Genomic DNA, 19,917 nt, shown 5'->3' with positions numbered 1-19,917 from the left:
TGATGTGGCCAGAAGAACTCCCGCAAAAAGCAAGCTGACAGGGACGGACATTCCAGCACACTGGTCATGTTGCCATTAAACACAATATTGTGTTCCTTCTCCACTCAGAAATGCTTCTGCTTTCAGTATAGAAACATAATAATACAGACTGCCACTTTAAAAAGGAAGAGAAAATATGATCTGTTTGGTTATAAACACTGCAAAAGTTTATAAATTTACAAAAGTTCCATTGCTGCTCTGTTTGTAGCTTTGCTGTTTGGCTTGTAAGCGCTGCATTGTTGCTAGGTTACCTGTATGTTGTGGAGTAATATTACATAAAGAGCTTTGGTTACAGTGCATTGCCAGCTGATAACGGCACTCATAGAACATCTCTCAGCCAATCACATTGCAGGGTCAGAACTATCTGCGGTATAATATATGATAGATCATCATTATAAAGAAAATCATAATATCAGAAGTACTTACGTTTTTTTTACTTAAAGATTGGAGAAGTGAATTAAACTCAGTTAAACAGACAAGAAAGCTCTGTTTTGCGTCTGAAATTTATTGTTTGTGAATAAAATATTTTGCAAGTAGGAATGTGATTTTAATCTCACATTCCTAGATAAGACTGAGTGAAGTCAGTGTGGGTTGAACCAAGTTAACTTAGGGAGGGTGGGGCTGCTCACTCACCGGCTGCTGCTGCTGCTGCTGTGGTCACACACACACACACACACACACACACTCCCTCCCTTCTTCACACACACACACACACACACACTCAGTCACTCAGCCAGAAATAGGCTGACTGCTACATCCTGAATTAGAAATGGCTGCCACCGGAGTTCTCCCCTTTATCAGGGGAGTAGACTTGAGTGGAAACGATTTTAAAGTAAGTGTGGAGCTTAATTATTATCATACAGACTTATTTATTTAATTATTTATTTTAATATTTTGTTTAAAAGTGGATTTTTTTAGATGATATCTGTTAAAACACTCCTTAGCCAACAGTATACAAGTCACTGGGCGTTAGCTAGCTAGCGTTAGCTTTAGCCGACACCAGCTGCCTGTCAGTGCGAGTATAGAGAAGTAGCGTTAGCTAGTTAGCTTAGCTAACATAGATTGTAAAGCTGGATAGCTAAAATGATAACTTGTCAAATAATGACGTTTAGCTGTTCATATATTTATATAGGGAGCTGTCCTATGCTTATGCGGTAACTTGCTACCTACGTAGTTAAATGTCTAGTTATATACTCTAGGCTTAGCTTAGCTGCCTGTAGCTAGGTTACGTTAGCTAAGCTAGCTAGCTGGCAAACAGCGTAGCTTAACATAACTAACAAGTTGCTTCATGTCTTCATTACACTGAACACATTAAGTATATATTTAGTAACCTATTTTATCCTAAATTCAAATGTTTTATTATTTTCCAAGCCCATGAAACAGCTGACAACGCTCCCCTGCGTCCTTGTTGACTACAATTAACGTTAACCACACGCAGCTGTCAAGCTGTTGTTAAGAGACAAGCTAAACTAGCTAGCTAGCTAGCTAACTACTGTTCTTCCATTTCTCCCAATGATAATTTTATTCATGTTCATATGTATTGTATATTGTTTATATATATATATATATATATATATATATATATATATATATATATATATATATATATATATATATATATAACTGTGCTTAATAAAGCTGTTAAACAAAAGCTTTGTCATGAAGACATACCAAGTGCCAACCTTTAGACTTCTTATAACATATTTTAGCAGATACGTATGTTGTGATTTTTGTACAATCCCAGTCAAACGTTTAGGAAACACCATTTTTCTTAATCAATGTGTGTTCTTTTCTTTTATTATTTTTATTGCATTGTACATTAAATATTGAATACATCAAAGCTGTACAAGAGCACAAAAAGGGTTAAACCAGAATATGTTTTATACTTTAGATACTTCTTAGATTCTTCTAAGCTTTGAGGACAGATCTGCACACTCTTGGTATTTTAATATCAGTGTCTTTAGGAGGTAGAATCACCTGGAATTGTTTTCTCAGCATCTTAAAGGAGTTTCTGGAGATGCTGACCAATAGTTGCTGCTTTTTCTTCACGCTGTGAAACTTCAGTTCATCCCATATCACCATCTCAGTTGATCAGGGGATTGTTGAAGACAAATACTTATTTTACTTGTTCACATATTCCAGGTGTCCCTAAATTGTTTTTATATCTGTAATATTAATCTACAATATAGAAAATAAATTAAATAAATTAAATAAAGGAAACATTGAATGAGAATTGATGTGTCCAAACGTTTGGACGTTTGTCCAGAAGTACTGTGTGTGCCAGCAATAAATGTGTCAAGTGTGCTTTGGTCTAGAGGTGATGACTAATAAGCAGGAGCTGTCATGGTTGTCATCATTTTTTGTCATATTTCTCTAGGGGGGCTACTTTCCAGAACATGTAAAATCCATGACCAGCCTCCGATGGCTCAAACTCAACAGAACTGGGCTTTGTTATCTTCCAGAAGAGCTGTCCTCGCTCCAGAAACTGGTAAGGATTTCTTGATTTTCTTGATTTCCTGTGTGGATTGAATACATGTTTTATCTTACATTCCACCCTGCAAAAACAAACTTCAACAAAGAATTAAACAAAATTCATGACCTCAACCATATGTTTATATATGTTCTTGACAGCCTTCACTTTGCTTACCTAAAGTAGAGAAGGCAAACTATTATAATGACCATTAGAAATCTCTGTGTCACAATCTCAGTACGTATATCACACACTTGCTTTGTATAGTGTGTGCTGTGCCCAGCAAATAATATCCTGACTTCTGTGATATTGGATATAATTTACAGGTGTCTGGGAGGCAATATTAGTATGTTTGCAATTTATTTTACAACCCAAGCAATTTTCAATGTCTGTATGTTAAATAGATTAAAAAATTATGTGTGTTTCTGTAGGCAGAGTTTCATTAAAATATCACAAATACTCCACTACCTAAGGACACATAATATGCCACTTTGACCATCAATTTCCATGGACTCTTTTTCTGTTTTTTAATGTTTGAAAACAGGAGCATTTGTCAGTGAGTCACAACAGTCTTACGACGCTACATGGAGAGCTGTCAAGCCTTCCAAACCTGAGGGTAAGTCACAGTGCAGTAATAGAGAATATGCTTTATTCTTACGTATGAGTTTCTGGTTATGTGTTTGTAGTAATCAAACATGTTAATCCTTTGTTTAGGCAGTTGTAGCCAGAGCGAATAACCTTAAGAACTCTGGAGTTCCAGATGATATCTTTCAGTTGGATGACCTCTCAGTATTGGTATGTTTTTTTTTTGTTTTTTTTTACTCTTTCAAGCTTCTCTTGAGTTACTTTTAAAATTAAAAATTATAATAGAGGGGTTGTTTTCCCTTTGCCACAGTAACAGCCGCTTATCCTCCGCAAAGGCCTTAAATATTAGATTTTCAGTTACATTGCTGTGCAGATGTGATGTCATTCAGCCATGAGAGCATTAGTGAGATAATGTCCTAATTATAGATGATGAATTATAGATCAAAAAATATCACTCAGACTTATCTCAGTCTTATTGAGCTCCAGCAATCTAGAGAAGTCTGTTCTACTGCTGCAGAGCCTAAAGCTGCAGGGCTTCATGACCCCTCTACCTACTGGATGGCATTGGGCTTGGTGTTGTACTTATGCATGGTGGCTCTAGATTGGTTTGTTTTGTTGTTATTACCCCTTAATTGAAATTACACAAGTTGTACATGTGCAGAGATTTACTGTACAATATAACAGAAAAAAATTGATGAGACAATATTACCATTGTTTTTCTAATAATGAATGTCACCCGAACTTAGTTAAGATAGTTAAGATATTTCGTTCATGAGACCTATAAACATAGACAAAAATTAAGCATTTTAAAAATAGTTGAAACATAATTGTTTGCCATTTTGATCTGAAAAACTTGCAGCTTTCAAACTATTATATTATACATATATCATTGGCATAAAATGCTCCTAAAATTATCATAGCGTCAACTTTCACAATTATTAGGATTTTTAATATTTCTGGGATAAAATACTATAAGAAATATGTACTTATTGAGACTTGTTTATGTGACAGTAATGGGTGCACCATAAAATAGTGGAACTGACTCATTAAAAAGAGTGTATGGACGTGTTTGTACTTGTATCATGTCCACAAGGAGATTTTGGCTGATTTCTCAGTAAAGGGAGAAGTTAAACCTCACATATATCTCATTTTTTAGGATCTGAGCTTCAACCAACTATCTGAAATTCCAAGGGACTTGGAGAATTCCAGAAATATGCTGGTCCTTAACCTCAGCCATAACAGGTAAAGCTCTATCTATGTGTGGTAGAGTGTATGTTACATAGTTTGTGTCAGTGGTCTGAGTCTCCTGGTGGTGCCTTATTTGTCCTGTTCTGTGTTCTGTTCCAGCATTGATAACATACCAAATCAGCTGTTCATTAACTTAACTGATCTGCTGTACCTGGACCTGAGTGACAATAAGCTGGATAGCCTGCCCCCACAGATGAGACGCCTGGTCCACTTGCAGACCCTGATTCTCAACAATAATCCCCTCATGCATGCACAGTTAAGGTAAATATGACTTAAGCTTTGATTGTCACTGACCTTCAGCCTGTCCTACAGTTAACGTACAGTTAACATCATTGTTTTCTCAGTGACTGATAAGTCCTAGGATAAATGTTACATTGCTTGTGTTCTGTGTCTAAACAGGCAGTTACCTGCTATGGTAGCTCTTCAAACCCTGCATTTAAGGAACACACAGCGAACTCAAAGCAACATGCCAACAAGTCTCGAAGGGCTCACTAATTTAGCAGGTACTGGAACTAAAACCACACAAATTATTCCACACAAAGTGTGAAAGAAGCCATTTTTTTTTTTTTTACCACTGCAGAATAATTTTTGGCAAAACATAAAAAAATTATAAAATATCAAGAATACACTACTGCAACAAAATGAATGACAATATATTTGGCGATATTATTGCATACAATATGATATGGTACACCCATATTTTAGATTTTTTCCAGATTTTTTGAAAAAGTGAATGATCTAACATATCAGGATACTAATGGTGCACTCCATATATCCAGTATTAAATAAATGATACTGGACAGATATAATTTGTATCTAGTAGATGTTTAGTGGGTAACAAGAACAGTGTGAATTTTATGTTTTCCTACAAACATTAAAGAAAATTGTTTCCTGGTGGCCCATACAGCCCTAAAATGATATTTCAGGGTATATTTTTTGGGGGGTATTATTGTGTATGATATGATATGGCTCACCCCTAGTCTGTATATCCTTAAAAGGTCTTTATAGGTCTTAAATTTGTTTAGCTAAAAAAATGTTAGGTTATATACAAGTTTAATTACTATGCATTGCATTTTACAATTTCCACATACTGGTTTAAAAAAACTAGCTGTATTTTTTTGTGGCTATTGCTGTTTTTTACTTGCTTTTAGCCAGTGGAGACAGTACTGTGGGCCCAGGGTTGTGTCAAGTTATAAAAGTTAGATAACCGTAAAATATTTGTTTTTCAAAAAATGTATACAAAAATATGGTATTAAAAAGTCTTTAAAATTCTTTTTAAATGTAATTTACTTATACCTGCAGATACTCTGTATAGAAATGTGTTAACCAAGGTCTGTGTGTGAGTAATGATGTTATCATTTTAATCTTACAGATGTGGATCTGTCCTGCAATGATCTTACTCGGGTGCCAGAATGCCTGTATTCTTTGGCCAGTTTAAAGCGCCTTAATCTGAGTAGCAACCAGATATCAGAGCTGTCACTGTGTATAGACCAGTGGACCCAGCTGGAGACTCTAAATCTTTCTAGGAATCAGCTCACGTCCTTGCCAGTAAGTACCTCCACGTAATGCTTTCCTTCACAAACAGAGACTGTGTTCTGTTGTTACTGACAACCAAGAGATAGACTTTGTTGAGATGTGTTGCTATGTGAGGGTCACCATGATAATAAACTGGCCCACAATCCTCCAGTAGTGAGAGTACCATGGGTCTATCCGTGTGTTTAAGGGTATTTTTATTTTTATCGTGAGCTGATACTTGATCAGCTGTATATCCATAGCTGATCAGTTTCTATAAATGGCTAAGTAAAAATTGGATCTATATCTGCTAGTAGTTTTCCCTTTTGACTGACTGTCCAATTTGATGTTTTGCAGTCTGCTATTTGCAAGCTGTCCAAACTAAAGAAGCTGTATTTGAACTCGAACAAACTTGACTTTGATGGCGTGCCATCTGGTGTTGGGAAGCTGTCCAACTTGGTGGAGTTCATGGCAGCCAACAATAATCTGGAGCTGATTCCAGAGGGGCTCTGCAGGTGGGAACCTACTGCTTGTCACTGGTGTTTTGGAAATGTAATATTATGCAATTTCATTCTGGAGGAATCCATGTCTGTGTTCCAAACCACACACTTCTATATATTACTTACTATTTTAATAAACACGTGTCTAGTGGTGGTGCACTTTTTTTTAACATACTGTTTAGTGTGATAGTGTGTGGTTTGGGACACAGCCCTGTTTTCAATGTCCACTGCCTTCTTTGGCATGTATCAGCATATTTTCGTAATCTATGCTTGTGATAACGATGTGAGTCACCTAAACAGCCAGAATATGATTATTTTAAGTATATAGAATATATTGTATAAAGATAATGGTTACTGTTAAATACTGAAAATGTTATTATTAATGATAGTAGTGGTGGTTAGTGATAGGAGAGGGAGGAAGGAGGAGAGGATATATATAATCTCACAAAAGTGAGTACATGCCTCAAATTTCTGAACATATTTTATTATTATTATCTTTTTATAGAACAACACTATAGAAATTGTATTTAAAGTAGTCAGTGTACAGCTTTATATCATTTAATGCTTTCTAAAAATAAAAACCGGTATGTAAAAATGTGAGGGGTGTATTTATGTTTATTTGATGCTGTACATAAATACGTAAGGTAATACAGTTATTAAAAACATGAACTATTGTGTAAAGGAGTTTCACATATCAGTTAACAAATGCCAATCTGCTGTCATTTTTTTTAAACATTTTTTTTTTATATTTAAACATATTTGTTCTTAAATGCCAACAATTATATTGGCTGTCAGACATTCTAGATGAGTAATATCCCAATATAATCAGAATTGTATCAATAGCTGCTGTATGAGTGACTAAAATGATTAAATTTCTCATTGTTGATTCGCTTCTGTTTTTCAGGTGTGGGAAATTGAAGAAGCTGGTGTTGAATAAAAATCGTCTGGTTACTTTACCAGAGGCCATCCATTTCCTCTCTGATTTACAAGTAAGTTCGAAAACTGTTCTTGAACTTGAAAGTTGACTGCCATTTAAACATAAAAAATCACAATGAATCAGTGAATACTAATATATAATATATTTCCATCATAGGTTTTAGATGTTAGAGAGAATCCAAACCTGGTTATGCCCCCCAAGCCTGTGGACAGAGCAGCCGAGTGGTACAACATAGACTTCTCCCTGCAGAACCAACTGCGATTAGCAGGAGCGTCACCAGCCACCGTGGCTGCAGCTGGTGGAGGTGGAGTAAACAGTGATTTATAATTGTTATTTTAATGGCCTCCTGTTTCAGGCATGTTGTTGATATAATACTCCTAATCTGTGTATGACTCTCACTCTTACAAGTAAACACACACAGTGGCAGGATTCCAGCACAGCAGAAACTCTGTGGAAGTCTGCGTAAGTGTTGGCTTGTGTTAAGATGTGTAAACTCTGTTGTCTCCACAGGCAACAGTCCAAGGGATCCAATGGCCAGAAAGATGAGGTTAAGGCGAAGGAAGGATTCGGCACAGGATGACCAGGCTAAACAAGTTCTGAAAGGCATGTCTGATGTGGCCCAGGAAAAGAACAAGTCCATTGAGGTGAGAGAAGAGCTGACTCTATTCTTAGGCCTTTTTTTTTCCTGTTTTGGCTTTCTGTCCTTACAATAAAACCAAAGTAGCTATATATCCCTTATAAGCCTAAAATGTCATAAATACATATTGCTAACTAAAAGTCCTTAACTTGTCTAAAATGAATCCCTAAAATGTATCAATAAATCTATCTCCCAAATTTTTTTTTTGCACAATACATTTTGCAGTTTCTAATTTTCTTATGTGTAAAATGTGTTCGTTTTAATTTGTTTCATTTAATTACTTTAGAATCGCAAGCTTACTTTAAACTCTGTAATTTTAATATTGGTGTTATGTGCTTTTTGCTACTTTGATATTGTAAAAGTGGTCCTTACTTTGTTTCTGAATGGTTTTAAAAGCAGCTCTCTCTTTTCAGTATGGTCACATGGCCAGATTAAACTGAGCATTTATGAACATGCTAACTTCACAATGCATGCATGTTTCTGGCATAGTCCTCAGATACTTCCTTACTTTCTATGTAGTGAACTGCATGAGTCATAATACTAGTGCTACAATAGTCTACAATATCTACGCTAGATAGCACTAGATTTCTAATTCAAACACTGTTCTTTTACAAACATATCAAGGCTCTATTTAGGTTTGGAATCTCTAGTTTTGTAACTTGCAAAGTGCAGTACCGGTACTTAAGTATTATTGTGTAATTTGGGATTAAACCTCTTTATTCTGTCTTTGTGCTGTTTTGATATCCCTCTTTAATATGAAGCATTATCCACCCCTTACAGGGCTAGCATACTTATGCAGGCATTTTCATCTGTGTGTGAAATATTTAAAAAACTTAATTTGTTTGTGGTTTTCCCCTTCAGGAGAATGGAGATTTGAAATACTCTGATCTGAAGTCCAAGCGATGGGACAAGAACCTCGAGAAGCCTCCGCTTGACTATTCTGAGATTTTTACAGAAGATGTGGGACACATTCCTGGTGTCAGTGTGTGGCAGATAGAGAACTTTTTGCCTGTGCAAGTGGATGAGACTTTCCATGGGAAGTTCTACGAGGCAGACTGTTACATCATCCTAAAGGTTTGATTTCTGTTTATTTTTTAGTTCAGCTTATGGCTTTGGAGTATGAGGATACTATGTTAGACTGATAATTTAAGCTTAAGTCCATTCAAATGCTGGACAGAGCTACAGTGCCATGTTATTTTTGGTAGAATTCTGTTTATAATTTGTGTGTGTTCTTCAACCTGTAACTTATTTAAGTCTTATTGTTGTTTGACTATGTACATTTTGTCCATTGTCAGACTTTTCTAGATGACAATGGGGCCTTGAACTGGCACATCTTTTACTGGATTGGTCAGGAAGCTACCTTGGATAAGAAGGCAGGCTCTGCTATCCACGCTGTTAATCTTCGCAATTACCTGGGTGCTGAGTGCAGGACTATCAGAGAGGAAATGGGAGATGAAAGTGAAGAATTTAGTGCAGTAAGTAGATCAGCCACTCATTAGGCACACTTTAAAACCACCAATTATAAATACATTGTTTTTTTTCTCAGCTGTGTTGTAATAATTTGACCTGTATTGCAGGTGTTTGACAATGAAATCTCCTACATTGAAGGTGGAACTGCAAGTGGATTCTACACTGTGGAAGATTCACAATACTGTACCAGGTAAGGAACTAGATTAGTCATCTGTCCAAATGCAGCTTAGCTAAATCAGTTAATCCTTGATTTTAGAGAACTATTTGATCAGATCTTTTTTATTATTATAAAAAAGATTATTCAGACATATTTAGCTATTTAAAGATAATTAAATTAAATGTTTCCAAACACTGTATTTAGTTCTGATTTTAATTTATTTCATGAAATAGATCATCAAAGTTAGAGGTTTATCAGGAGAAGAGCTATTTATGAGTTATCAAGTTATCAATTTAATCTTTATTTATTAGGTTTATTACATTTGCATTATATTTGTCTTGTGTTGGAAATGTGTTATACCTTTCCATTACACATTTTGGATATGTTGGAAATTAATATTAGGACAATATTACAGTTATCAGCCTCTTTTTGAAAATACATTAATAATTTATATCAGTTCAGAAAAAAGTATAATTTATAGATTTCTCCATTTAGCATGTTAGCCTTTCTGCTTTGTTTCTGCTCACGTATTTGCCACATATTTTGATAGGCTTTACCGTGTTTATGGGAAGAAGAACATCAGATTGGAGTCTGTACCTCTGAAGGCATCCTCCCTCGATCCACGGTAAGTTGAAGGTCACCTGGAGTCTTTTTAATACATAACAATCTGTGACATTACTCATATTCAGAATGTTTTTTTCCTTGTCTTATCAGATTTGTGTTCTTGCTGGATACTGGACTTGATATCTATGTGTGGAGGGGAGCCAATGCCACTCTCAGTGGCACTACAAAAGCCAGGTATTTTTTTTAAAGATTTGAAACAGTTGAATAATGCTATATACATTCCTTCTTCTGATTCTGTTCAATATGTAACACTAACAATGCCCCTGACAGGCTGTTTGCAGAGAAGATAAACAAGAATGAGAGGAAGGGCAAAGCAGAGATTACTACACTGATGCAAAATCAGGAACCACCTGAATTTTGGGAAGTTCTTGGGGGACAACCTGAGGAAATTAAGAAACATGTTCCAGATGACTTTTCTCCAGTTCGACCTAAACTCTACAAGGCAAGTGTTTTAAATTGTAATTTTGGTTGTCTTGATCTCATCTTATTTATTTGTGAAACACAAATATAATATAATATATAATTTTATGTGGGTTATAGGTTGGACTGGGGCTGGGATATCTTGAACTGCCACAGATTAACTACAAGCTTTCAGTTGAACACAAGGAGAAGCTTAAACTGGATGTGCTTCCAGAGCTCAGACTGGTATGTGATTTATTTATTTTTTTCTTGTATATTATTGCACAGTATTATTTAGCTACTGTCACTCACTTTAGATTCCACTTCACACTGATTTTAGATTATTTTAAATGTACTAATTGTAAAAATATCATGTGATTGCAGCTCCAAAGCCTTCTGGACACTAAAGGTGTGTACATACTGGACTGCTGGTCTGAGGTCTTTATTTGGATTGGACGCAAGTCCCCTCGCCTTGTAAGAGCAGCTGCCCTGAAATTGGGCCAGGAGCTGTGCGGGATGCTCCATCGACCAAAGCACGCTGTGGTCATCCGTAACCTGGAGGGCACAGAATGCCAGGTTAGACTTTATGTGAAGCAGTTACTGTATCTTATAAGCGTCTTTTATAGTTTTATTGTTTGTTATTGCATCAGTTCTGTGCCCTTCAGAGATTTATTTTCCCCTGTCTTACTGTAGCAAGGCAAATTTAACTCTGAGAGAGTCACAAGACTGTAGATCAGAGTTGTTGACCTTTTTTTTTCTTTATCTCAATAGGTCTTCAAATCCAAGTTCAAGAATTGGGATGATGTGTTGAGGGTGGACTACACCAGGAATGCTGAGAGTGTGAAGCAGGCAGATGGCTTATCTGGGAAGGTGAAGAAGGACGCTGAGCAGAAGGACCAGATGAAGGCTGACCTGACTGCTCTGTTTCTGCCCAGGCAGCCATCCATGCCCCTGTCTGAGGTGATCATGCAGTACAGTGTCCTTATAATAAAATTGTTCATAACTTCATAAGGGGGCTTATATATGCAAAATAATTATTTTAATTCTAAATACTGTAGCTCAAAACTATTCTAATGTATTGTATTATATACACATACATGCTACATGTCCTGGAAAAGAAACGTGCATCATTTACCATGATTTTTGTCATATTCTGTAGTAGCTAATCAGTGCTGCACTGACTTGTGGGATATGCGTGTGGGGCCTCCTACACTAAATGTAGAGTCTGCCGTTTTGTTTGCATGGTCAGTTCTATGTAGAAGCTGCCGGTCACAATCATTACTACGCAGTATGCTACTCCTCAAACTATTAAACACATCTTAGACTGCCCTGCACTTTCAACCACCGGAAATAACTTTTATAAATTTACAAATATGAAAGAACTGTTTAAAAAGATTCCACCAGCTAAAATACTTAATTTCTCGTAAGTCCTTCATATGAAGAAACTGATTTGAGTCTGTGATGCTCATGTCACATTGTTGATGCAATAAAATAGCCAATATGTTGCTTATATGGCACAAAACACAAACAAACAAACCCAATGTGTACCATTCTTGGTACACATAAAACATGAAGAAAGAGGAATGCTAAAATCCTGGCCAGCTCCAGAAATGGAATGTCCTGTTCATCTGGTGCCCACGAGCAGACCTTGCTCAAACCCTGATAATTCACAAAGCCTTGCCATGAGCACACTGGCCAGTGTTCAGCCACACTTACAAGATAGCACCTCACAACTTATACAAGTTTGGGTGATCCTAAGCCATCCCCTGAGGGAGATAACACTTCATGCATAATTTACATACTGCTTTCCCATGATGTTTGACCATGTATATAGCAGCAGTTTTAATATTATTGTTGCTGTGTAGAAAGGCTGACTTACACACATTTGATAAAGTAGTGTTTGAACAGATTGAAGGAGGCACTGACTTGCTGACTCGTAACCTTTCTACAGGCTGAGCAGATGATGGAGGAATGGAATGAGGATCTGGATGGAATGGAGGGATTTGTCTTGGAGGGGAAGAAATTTGCTCGACTGCCAGAGGAAGAGTTTGGACACTTTCACACACAGGACTGCTATGTGTTCCTTTGCCGGTAAGTACAGCTTAATAACCTGCTGGGATATCTTGAGCTTCTCCAGGTCAGCTACATGCTTTCAGGTTAACATATGGAAAAGCTTAAGCTACATGTGCTTCCAAAGTTCAGACTGGACCCTAAAAGTTGAGATATTACAGTACAATTATTAGCAGTTATTATCATTTACTGTATCACTTACTTTTTTTTTACTAAATGGCACTATGTCTAAAACCAGGTGTAGGCTAGAGGGTTATAAAGCCACTCAGAACTGATCTGTGGAGCTGGGGAACTTTGTTTTCTTAAATGATGATGCTCCATCCAATACTTTTAAAATAAGATGGGGTGATAATCATCCAGTATCCTTACCTCACTAAAGCTCTTGTCGCTAAATGCAATAGAATTTTAAATGGTATGAAATTTCTACAGAAATTAGTAGAATTTGTGAAGCAGCAACTTCCTCTAGTACATCAAATTTTCATCCATATACAGTTTCCAATATCACAGAGAATAAACTGTAATTTGCTTCGTATGGTATGTTTTACGTGTGCAATTTTCCTGACAACATAATAAATATATAAATTAGTTTTTGTTGCATTTGTTTTCCCATAAGATCCCAGGTCCAATTCTGAATATTGATTCAAAATTCAGTGAACAGCTCATTCGTGTTTTTTCTTATTGTGGGCACATGACTTTAAATTTTAAGGTTAAAATTCTGATGTATCAAATGGCACAACAATTTTAAGCCTTTTTATTAACATTTTGTTCTAGAAATCGTAGAACAATTATAGAACTAGTTATATGGAATGTAAATCATTGAATTTAAGTGTTTTAATTGTTAGAATGGTTGGAAAAGTAGACTTTTTAAAAGGAGCTAGTTTACCTCAAGCACTAACACAGCACTCCTACATTCTGTAAATAATGTTAGATGAACAAACACACATTTACACATTGTCCTGTAGTGATGCTCAGTATGTTCAGTATGTCACTTAGGAACTTTGTGATTTAAAATAAAGGACAGAATGCTTTTAAGGGCCTGTTACACATTTGTAAATATTCAAAACTATTAACAATATAACAGAGCTATTTCATAAAAGTGTACAAGCATTCATTTGATTTGGTGACATTTAATGCTGTCACTGACATTTCATTGGTTGTGCATTGCTGTGCAGGTACTGGGTGCCAGTGGAGTATGAGGATGACAAAGAGAAGGGTAAGGCTGAGGAAGCCGAGGATGAGGACAAGCAGCCAGAAGAGGACTTCCAGTGTGTGGTTTACTTCTGGCAAGGTCGCGAGGCCTCCAACATGGGGTGGCTTACATTCACGTTCAGCTTGCAGAAGAAGTTCGAGAGCCTGTTTCCTGGCAAACTGGAGGTATACTTTATTCACTGAATTACTGACCTTTTTTAATTCACCTGAGAGACTCTGTCTGGCAAAAATATCTGGAGATTTTCTCAGTGATTTTTATATATTCATGATGCACATATCTCAGGTTGTAAGGATGACCCAGCAGCAGGAGAACCTCAAGTTTTTGTCACACTTCAAGAGGAAGTTCATTATCCACAAAGGGAAGAGGAAGCTTAAAGTGGACAATGTGCAGCCTAGTCTGTATCATATCAGAACAAACGGCAGTGCCCTCTGCACCAGGTAACTGTTACCTGCACACACGTGTGAAGATGATCTGCACACAATATCCTATATCAAAAGTTAATATAAATAATAACACATTTTCCTTTCTGTAGAACCATTCAGATAACTACAGATTCCAGTAACCTTAACTCTGAGTTCTGCTTCATACTGAAGGTATTTTTTTCTGTATTTGTTTTTTTTTTTTTTAGGTGAAGATGTGAAATAATAGTGCTCATCATGGCTATTATACTATTAGTAATAAATAGCAGTGTAAAAAGACTTGATTCTAGTTGATTCTAGCTTTAATCAGGGATTTCTGAAACTATTATTGTGTAACTATAGTATAAATTGTAGCAGTCATACAAATAAAACTTGTCTCTAAAATAACAGTTTTGAACAAAATGGATATAGCCTTCTTTACAATCAATGGAAGACAGTGTAGAAAGATTTGTTGTGGAGAATTTCTATTGGTCCTTTTATCATAATTTTTTTTTGGGCATAATAGCCCCAATATAGAAGTATTTTTTTTTGTAAAATGAGCTGTGTAAAGATTTTTCCTTTGATTATTGGCTTTCCCTATGGCTTATTGGCAGTACCAAACTATTATCATTCCATTAGTCAAAGTTTTAAAGCTGTTAATGAATATCTAATCATGAATCTCATTTGTTTCCTGTCTATAGGTACCGTTCGAGAGTACAGACAATCAGGGTATCGTGTATACTTGGGTTGGAAGAGCTGCAGACCCAGATGAAGCTAAACTGGCAGAGGATATCATGAATTCTATGTTTGATGATACCTACAGCAAGCAGGTACACATTAGAACATTTATCAGGGCCTTATTCAGACATTATGCATGCAATGCTTGATATGGATCAGACAACTTTTAATCACCCCACAGGTAATAAATGAGGGAGAGGAACCAGAAAACTTCTTCTGGGTTGGCATCGGCTCACAGAAACAGTATGATGAAGATGCAGAGTACATGAAATACGCCAGGCTTTTCAGGTTGGGATTGAAATTTAATTCTGTATCCTGATTCCTTTAAGTGTCTGCTTTAAACTGAATTAATGTCATTTTCTGTACAGGTGCTCCAATGAAAAGGGCTACTTTTCAGTATCTGAGAAATGTTCTGACTTCTGCCAGGATGATTTGGCTGATGATGACATCATGCTCCTAGACAATGGAAAAGAAGTAAAGAGACATGCTTTACATTTTACACAATAAACAAATTCGTTAAACAAAAGCTTTTGGAATTGATTTGTGTTTGTTTTACAGGTGTACATGTGGGTTGGCACTCAGACAAGTCAAGTGGAGATCAAACTGAGTCTGAAGGCTTGTCAGGTGAGTTAACACCGTCCTTTACTTGTTGCACTCCCAGTTAAGGGACGAGGGTTAATCAAACTGCGAAACGTGCCATACTCCCATTACAGTTAAGCATTTATTAACTGAATGCACAATTTACCACCTGGACAGATGACGACTGTATAGCACCAACAAAGGAACGCTTCCTCACACAAACCAAAAATGAAATAATCAAATTAAACAAAAATGATTTGTATAGCACTTTTTACAGCCATCATTGTCACAAAGCAGCTTTACATGACACTAAGAGTTTCACAGTACATAAAACCGAGACTGAAACACACAACAAGACTCACAGTGGTGACCCATCCTTCTCAAGTCATACTTCTTAAATATTATGGATAAAAGTCCATAATTTAGTTTATATATATATATATATATACATATATAAAGTTTATATTATGGATAAAACTTTTCTTTTGTTCAGCTATGCTAATATAATCATATCAGTGAAATTAAAGGAGATGGCTAAATAGTACAAGTACATAGTTAGTCCATCTAAACGTCAGTATAGTCCGTAGTCTACTGTGTAAAACTATTTCAAGGCAGCTAGCAGTAGCAGGAGGCTGGGCATCTGGTCTGACTTTGATAGTAGGAACAGGGGAGTTCTGTGGTCAGTCTTCAGTCAGTATCAGGCCAGACAAGTGAGCACTCTTTAACTTTAAGATGATCAACTTCTGATAGATTACAGGAATAAAAGTATCTATCTGACCCTACCATGATCGTATACAACAAAACTGCTCCTGTCAGGAAAATGGCCTATGAGCTGTCATCCTATTTTCTGTCTCCTTCTCGTTCAGGTCTACATTCAGCACATGAGGTCCAAGGATGCAGAACACCCAAGGAAGCTGCGCCTGGTGCGCAAAGGCAACGAACCTCACTGCTTTACTCGCTGTTTCCACGCCTGGAGCACCTTCAGGACGGCGCCTGCATAGACTATTCAGATTCAGAGCGTATATTCAATAGAGCATCACTACCCAGATACTCTACAATATCCTTGAGAAGCCGTCTATTCCTTATGTGCACTGCAGTTATAGTAACACTTTCTTTGAAAAACTAAAACTCGTATATATTTAAATGTTAAATGTTCCAGCAATTGTTAAATTTTATATTTATGTGTAAGGCTGAAAGAAGAGGAAGACCTTCTCGAAATTACACTGAACCTAGGTAAGAGTTACCTCGTAAAATAGACGTTGCTGTATTCTTTGAGGGATGATAGTAAATGAAACATATCTGAGGGAGAGTGTTACGCGGGTTTGCTGAATTTTAATCACATGACAGGGTGTGTGTACTACACAGCAGGGTTCAGGCGTTAGCTTTTTATTTTACAGCCAACATGAATTGAACTCTTGAGCAGGTTTGTTCAGATGAAGAGGATGCTGCATTATGTTGAACCCAAAGTTAGTTAGTTAAACCCTTAATCCAGTTTAACTGTGTCTTGTGAGATTCTCAGATGTTCTCAATTTGATGCTGTGTTCCATTGGAAGTCGGATGTTGGAAATGTCCAAATTCCAAGTAGGAAATTTTTACTGGATTATCTAAATGCCTCTGGAATTTGGATTTCCTACTTGGAAAATTGGGGATGGTTTACCAACTCTTTGAGTTCAGAACAGCTAAACAGCTTATTAACAATAGTAAAATTAGTATTATTATACAGTTTACTACCAGAGCACTGTCCAATTCCTATCTACAGACATAGTTCCACTCTCTTTGGATTTTTTTTCAAATGCTGTTTAATGCGTTTAATTGCACAGTGCTAACAGTAATAACCTGAGACATAAAATGCCATATAACTGTGGGAATTGTTACCATAAAACACAAGTAATTTTAGCTAACTGTTCTTTGCCAATGTTTTGAAATGGTGTAAAAATATCAAATTGTTCCAACCTCTGACTTCTGATGTAAATGCAGTATGGTTTAGCATATCTCTTTGTGTTTGTTTTTTAATGTCATTGAAATGCAGAAACCAAGAAGATTTTGCACACTTTCATACTTCCACATTTATTACTGTTTGATCTTGTTTTATATCATGGTTTGAATTTATTTGGCATTTAACATTCAACTCTGCACGTCTACAGACAAAGCAGAGACATGATTACTGCCTATCATGTCTACCAGTTAAAAGCACAAGCTGAGCTTGGTCTCATCAAATACTAATACATAAACATATAGATGTGTGTATATGTACAGTTCTGTGCAGACGTTTTAGGCACCCAAGCACGTTATTTAAATGGATTTATTTGGGCAGTAAGAAAGTAATTAATGTAAAAGCTCTAGGTCCTATTACGTTTTGAATGAATGATATTTACTGATGAATGTTTGGCAACAAAATTATGTAAAAATGGTGAAAGGGCACTTTGGATGAATCTGTAAAAAAGGCCAAATAATTGATGACAATTAATTAATTAATTTAAAGTCATGGCATGCTGTGTTAGTACATCTGTGTTCATTTTGTTTTTGAAAAGACAAGACAAAAATTAATTTAGGTTGTTTAACTAATGCAATAGTGAAGAGTGTCAAACTTAATGAAAATGTGTGAAAAAAAAAATAATTTGGTGCATCTTGTATAACATAATATTCTAATATTAGTGTTTTACTGAGTCAAATAAACCATTACTGCCCATATACATAATTTTTTCCATTCTAAGTTTACCACAGGTGCTTAAAGCTTTTGTACGTGACTGTGTATATATAATTAACTTCAGAAATAGCTGGTGCCATAAACAGCACACTGCATGTTTTTACTCTGATTATTTTTAAATGCATGCACGCGCTGTTTCCAATCTATCTGTCTCCTCAATCTGCTGCTTAAAGCTTCACTGTTGGGAAAGTGAGCGGCACTTCACACCTAACCTGGGATGTTTTAGGAGAAATACTGCGTCATATCATAATTAGTTGTGTGTTATTTTTGTTCTATTACTGTACGCTGTTCCTAAACTGCCCAGCACACGTAGTGTTGCAAATATAATAATATTTTGAGGAATGTGCCTAAAGTGGGTGTGTAGTGGCAGTAGATGCTGTAGACCCTCATGGCTAAGCAGCCCTGATTCTTTTTATGGATCACTTGAAGTTTATGAATGTTGATAGGGAAATACATTACACAACATAAAGGATTTTCTTTTATCATGTTTCAAATCTCCTGCCATCATCACAAAGGGACTGGGAGAGGCACATGCATATATTTACCCTATTTTTGTTATTTCTAGCAGTTTTTCCATGTCACCGCAGCTTGTTTGTCTTCATAAAGATGTTTGTATGTGTACAAATATTTTCTGCCTCTAAACCCACCTACAGATGCTCTATTTATGTATTTTGTATGAAAATAAAAGTTTCTTCACAGCTCTGTGGTTTTACTATTATTTTCAGAGAACGTCTGTAGCTGTAACAGTATAAAATCAACACAAAGTTTTGGGTACTCTTTTAGTGCTGAGAGATTATTTAAATTAATTAATTAATTTATTGATTAGCCATTTTCAGTTAATTAACTGTTTTAATGCAATTTTCAATATTAGATAATGGAGATTGTATATCTTTACATATAAAAGGTGCTACAGGTAATCTCAGTAGATAAGCTTGTGCTTCTGTCAGAAACCTGTAAGAACTTGACAGATCTTTATGTGGCAGCGATTTTCATATTTTGCTCTTTTCCTTGAAATATTGAAATCTGAGGAGGTTATTTTTTCACCGTGATTCACATGTAAAGCTTGGTATTTTTAAACATTAAGTTTGCAGTCCTGGATTTTGTTCTCACTGTATGGAACAGCTGATGTAGCATAGAGTCAGTAGATTTAAAGACCTCTGAGATAGACCCATGTTTTTAGACGTATAGGAGTGTGGAAGACTTTTAAAAGGTCCACAGGATCCGTTTACCAGGCTTACTTTTTTGTGGAACCAAAGTGGTTCTGGTTGTTAGGGTGTGGGTTTTGTGTCTCTTCAATATTCATAATGGAATAGACGGTTAAGGAATTTTATGCAACATGTAATGGGTTTAAGGAATTATTTAAGAGTAATTGAATATTACTCTTAATAAACTCTTAATATATATTAATTTTTTAGGAACCAGGGTTGTAATAGAAATATGTGTGTGTAAAACCTTTACTTGATTCAAAGTCTCTATCAATTCTATTGATCTCTATTACAAACATGGTTCTTTATGATAACAGAAGTAGATGTTCTATGGCATTGCACTGTTTAACTTCAAATACGTTTTTATTTCATAATTCACCACTTCATACTGTATATATTTGCTCAGTCCTGTTGAATGGAAACTAAAGCTGA

The 19,917-nt window shown here is 36.0% G+C and overlaps 1 protein-coding gene across 1 annotated transcript; it reads left to right on the top strand.

Moving 5' to 3' along the window:
* Positions 1-741: 741 nt before the first annotated feature.
* flii (FLII actin remodeling protein) lies at positions 742-18,978 on the top strand. The gene is made up of 30 exons (XM_007247836.4): positions 742-871; positions 2,417-2,527; positions 3,054-3,125; positions 3,224-3,304; positions 4,251-4,336; positions 4,442-4,603; positions 4,742-4,845; positions 5,715-5,890; positions 6,212-6,369; positions 7,259-7,343; positions 7,448-7,595; positions 7,802-7,935; positions 8,790-9,002; positions 9,224-9,403; positions 9,506-9,588; positions 10,106-10,180; positions 10,270-10,353; positions 10,450-10,621; positions 10,720-10,824; positions 10,963-11,154; positions 11,350-11,538; positions 12,530-12,669; positions 13,821-14,022; positions 14,141-14,295; positions 14,391-14,451; positions 14,958-15,086; positions 15,176-15,282; positions 15,363-15,468; positions 15,553-15,618; positions 16,440-18,978. Exons 1-30 carry the CDS (start codon positions 809-811, stop codon positions 16,572-16,574), a joined length of 3,774 nt encoding a protein of 1,257 aa, XP_007247898.3. The 5' UTR covers positions 742-808; the 3' UTR covers positions 16,575-18,978.
* Positions 18,979-19,917: the final 939 nt, after the last annotated feature.

This window comes from Astyanax mexicanus, chromosome 3, assembly GCF_023375975.1.
Source record: "Astyanax mexicanus isolate ESR-SI-001 chromosome 3, AstMex3_surface, whole genome shotgun sequence".
NCBI lineage: Eukaryota > Metazoa > Chordata > Actinopteri > Characiformes > Acestrorhamphidae > Astyanax > Astyanax mexicanus.
This window is presented reverse-complemented; position numbering and strand designations above follow the sequence as displayed.

Bases quoted from the DNA above. Each gene is read 5' to 3' on its own strand.
- flii (XM_007247836.4), top strand. From the start codon at position 809: ATGGCTGCCACCGGAGTTCTCCCCTTTATCAGGGGAGTAGACTTGAGT. The intron at 4,846-5,714 runs GTACTGGAACTA...TTAATCTTACAG, and splicing joins AGGGCTCACTAATTTAGCAG to ATGTGGATCTGTCCTGCAAT. The intron at 15,619-16,439 runs GTGAGTTAACAC...CTTCTCGTTCAG, and splicing joins TGAGTCTGAAGGCTTGTCAG to GTCTACATTCAGCACATGAG.